Raw genomic sequence first — 3,915 nt, 5'->3', positions numbered from 1 at the left:
ATGCCACAAAACAGTGCATTATTTTTAAAATATTGCTGCATTTCTCATTTCCTGACTTAGCATGAAAGCAAGTGTGTCTATGCGCTGGCTCCATCAGTTGCTTTAGACAAAACAAAGGGTGAATTAGACTCAACAGGCATAGAGGGGGATGTAAGACAGTCCTTCAATTTGACCTTTTTTTTTGTTTTTGCTGTGCAGGCTAAAGATTGGAGTATTGTGCAGTGCTCCTCCTCTTGACATATGCATGCAGACAAAAGCTTTGCGCTTCAGGCCTGGTATGAGAAGTTATTGGGACATCAGCAGTTGACCAGCGACCACCTCACTGGAACTTTGTTTTGTTTTTTAAATAGGAAAATGTTCAGAATTCAAAGGGTGCATTGCTCAACAGGTGAGTTTTATATTTCTATGAAGACTTTTGCCTGACATTTAACCTAGCATGTCAGATGGATTGTACTCACACAGATCTGCAAAATTCTCTCTCATTTGAGATACAGACTGTTGAGCTGTAGTTTTCCCATAGGGCGACAATGAGTCTTAATTTTTGTGGCAATATTAGAACATACATAAGTGAATGCCAATCTCAGTTCATTATAGAGTATGTTCAGTCTAACATCAAGAAAATGTTAGGTGGTTGAGCTTTTTCCATGGTATTAGTTTCTTTTTCTTTCTTATTTTATTTTATTAGACATAAAGCCTGTTATTTGAATGCTAGTGAAGCTTTTTATTTTTATTTTAACCAGCTCACGTAGTCATTATCAAAGCCTTATATTACTCCTGTTCACCCTCGGTGTTGGACAAAGTATCTATTATATGACTTTTTTAAAATATATATTTTAAAGGAAACAACATAGAAAAGCCGAGTCAAACGTCCAATCCTACAATTATACTCCTATTAGGTGGTGACAAAGGGTAAAAAAGTTTCTACTTTTGCCATGTAATAATCATGATTTTGCTGACCTTCAGAGAGCATTTGATCCTTTGTCAAAATACAAAAAAAAAAAAATGATTGTGACTAAACCAATTATGAATATGTCTCTTTGGTGAGAAATACTGAATGTTTATGATACAAATACATACAGTATAATCCAATGAGTAAATGAACATGTTCTGTTAAAAAACTGTTTGATTTGTTGTACTTAACAGTCATTCCATTCCACCCCACCTCACCGAACTCTTCTAAAAATGTCCATTGTTCACCTCACACAGGAGCAGATGAAGCAGAACTTAATTGAGTCCCATGTGTTCACAGAAAGAACAGACAGTATCAGCCACATTATGGAGGGGCTAATGCTCACACCAGTTCAATCAGCTAGCAGTACAATTTCTTATGCTTGACATCAAGTTACAATGTTCTAAATCCAAATTGACGAATAGGTCTCAATGCATTGGAGCTAAGTCGTTGTTCAAAAGCAGACTACAACTACACCACATGTGGAACATTTCTTTCACCTGCACTCTGTTTCTTTGTCCTTTCTTTTTCAGCTGAATGGGGCCCACAATATTACCTTGCAGCTTTCCTGATCATGATCACCTGGTCTGGCCCAGTCTCACCCCTGCATGCCCCTCCAGTGACAGCAGGTCTCCGCTCGGCTTTCTCTGCAATACGAACCAGTAGCATAGTAGGGGGCAAGCAGAGTGTTGTGACTTTTAACAAGCTTTCGGTCAACATTGGAAGGGATTTCAATCCAGACACTGGTTACTTTCGTTGCCGTGTCCCAGGAGTGTACTACTTCTCCTTCTCAATGGGGAAATTTCCAAAGAAAATACTGTCTGTAATTTTGGTGAAGAACGGGCGGGAGGTGCAGGCCATGGCGTATGATGACGACCGCAAAAAGGGCAGGAAAGTTGAAAGCCAAAGCATAATGATCGCATTGGAGGAAATGGACACAGTGTGGTTGCTGTTGCAGCAGAGTTCTCAGTATGCTTTATACAGCAACGCCGGCCCTTACATCACCTTCTCTGGTTACCTCGTCTATCCTGACATCTCTTCAAGCAGATACATCAGCAACCACCTGACTCCTCACCCAAACTGTCCCCCTCAGGCTGAATCCTGGGTCAGACATGAGACATCAGAGCAGCCCCGATCGGCCTTTTCTGTGGCACGGACGTCCACGTTCATAGGTCGGAGTCGCAAGCCGCAGCACAAATCACCTCTGACCTTCGATGTAGAATTGGTCAACATTGGAGGGCATTTTAACAAATCCTCCGGCAGGTTCACATGCCGCTTCCCAGGGGCCTACTATTTCGCATTCACGGTGGGGAAACACCCTCGTAAGGCTGTTTCTGTGAAGCTGATGACTGGTGAGGGTGTGGTGCAGGCCATGGTGTTTGACGAGGATGCGTCCAAGAGACGGGAGATGCAGAGTCAGAGCTTGATGCTGTCTCTTCGCCGTGGTGACACTGTGTGGCTCTACAGTCAGCACGATAATCGCTATGCTGTGTACAGCAACCAAGGGAGGTACACCACCTTCTCAGGTTTCTTGGTGTATCCTGAAGCCAACGCACATACACACAGCCACAAATAAGAACAGAACTTATTAATGCCAGTATTGCTGTTTATTTTTCATTTTTTGAAAATCTGTGTAAAAGTAGTTTAACAAAAGCGTTTTACTATTTTCTTTTTTATTTGCCATGGCTATCTATGCAGTATGTCTATGAACTGACTAAAGATTCCAGTGGGACATTCATTAGCATATATTTCCACGAGGCGGTGCTGTGACACAATTTATTCGGAAGTTGCAATTCACCATCTCAATATCTGTCTTCCTCAAATACCATGTACATGGACAGTATGAATTATATTGCATGTAATCAAAGGTTTTAGGTAAAACGGTATAAGAGCATGAGGCCAATGGTGTAAATTTTGTATAGTGATCTTGTGAGTTGGAGAACTTGGGACGTTTATATTATATTTATGTTAATAGTGATATGTTAAGGTTTTGTGTATTTCATACAAAATTAAATATATTTGAAATCAACGAGTTAATTCACATTTATCATTTCTTGACAATGCAATATGGTATAGTATATAGAGCTGGATTGATTGTATAAACAGTAAACTATTGGATTTTAAGCTGCTATGTAATTTCTACATGCAGTAAGTAATAAGAAACATGTCATCTGCTAATACATGAAATATTAGCAATATTGTTCTGCTGCTATTCCACTGTGAAAGAAAAAAAAAACATGGCTCATCATTATAACTACTTTGAATTGTAATAAATAGAAAGAAACAGTCGTGATTCCAAAATACTACACATTTACTATTCGTTAAAAAAAAACAAACAAACAAACAAAACAAAAAAACGCCAACAGCAATTCTTTAATTATGAAACTGGTTCAATGCGCAGCACGATGAGCGTGTGATACAGCACGTCTGCTCCACAGTTCTAAGGTTGTGGGTTAGAATCTCAGCTCTGTGTAGAGCTTGCATGCTCTCTTCGCGTGTGGATTTTTGCTGGGTACTCTGGCATCCTCCAACTTTCCCAAAAGAAAACATACATGCTATGTTACTTGAAGACTAAATTGTACATAGGTGTGAAGGTGAGTCTGAATGGTTGATTGTCAATGTGCGATTGAAACGATTGTCTGGCAACCAGTTCAGGGCGTGCCCCACCCCTCGTCCAAAATAAACTGGGATAGGCTTCAGCTCAGCCTAATTGAGGACAAGAGCTATAGACAATGGATGGTTAAATTATATGCGGTTCCACTTATGAAGAAATTGAAGATCAGAAGACAAATAATATGCACTGTCATGTCCCCACGTTATTACTGAAAGTAATCAGGTACTAGTATACAAAATAATTGTATAAGAGTTTATTTGAACATATACCAGTTGATAAACACCATTTACACACCGTGGACCTTGACTATCTTTCAAGTTGAAAATGTCCATGTTACATCCCACGAAGTCTT

The 3,915-nt window shown here is 39.7% G+C and overlaps 1 protein-coding gene across 1 annotated transcript; it reads left to right on the top strand.

Annotated features, from left to right (window-relative positions):
* Nucleotides 1-240: 240 nt before the first annotated feature.
* Nucleotides 241-2,525, top strand: c1qtnf13 (C1q and TNF related 13). Its single transcript, XM_061676466.1, has 2 exons — nucleotides 241-388; nucleotides 1,483-2,525. Exons 1-2 carry the CDS (start codon nucleotides 241-243, stop codon nucleotides 2,523-2,525), a joined length of 1,191 nt encoding a protein of 396 aa, XP_061532450.1.
* The last annotated feature ends 1,390 nt before the right edge of the window (nucleotides 2,526-3,915 follow it).

The sequence above is a fragment of the Phycodurus eques genome, chromosome 5 (assembly GCF_024500275.1).
Source record: "Phycodurus eques isolate BA_2022a chromosome 5, UOR_Pequ_1.1, whole genome shotgun sequence".
NCBI classification, from domain to species: Eukaryota; Metazoa; Chordata; class Actinopteri; order Syngnathiformes; family Syngnathidae; genus Phycodurus; species Phycodurus eques.
The sequence above is the reverse complement of the archived record's forward strand: the minus strand, read 5'-3'. Positions and strand labels throughout refer to the sequence as shown.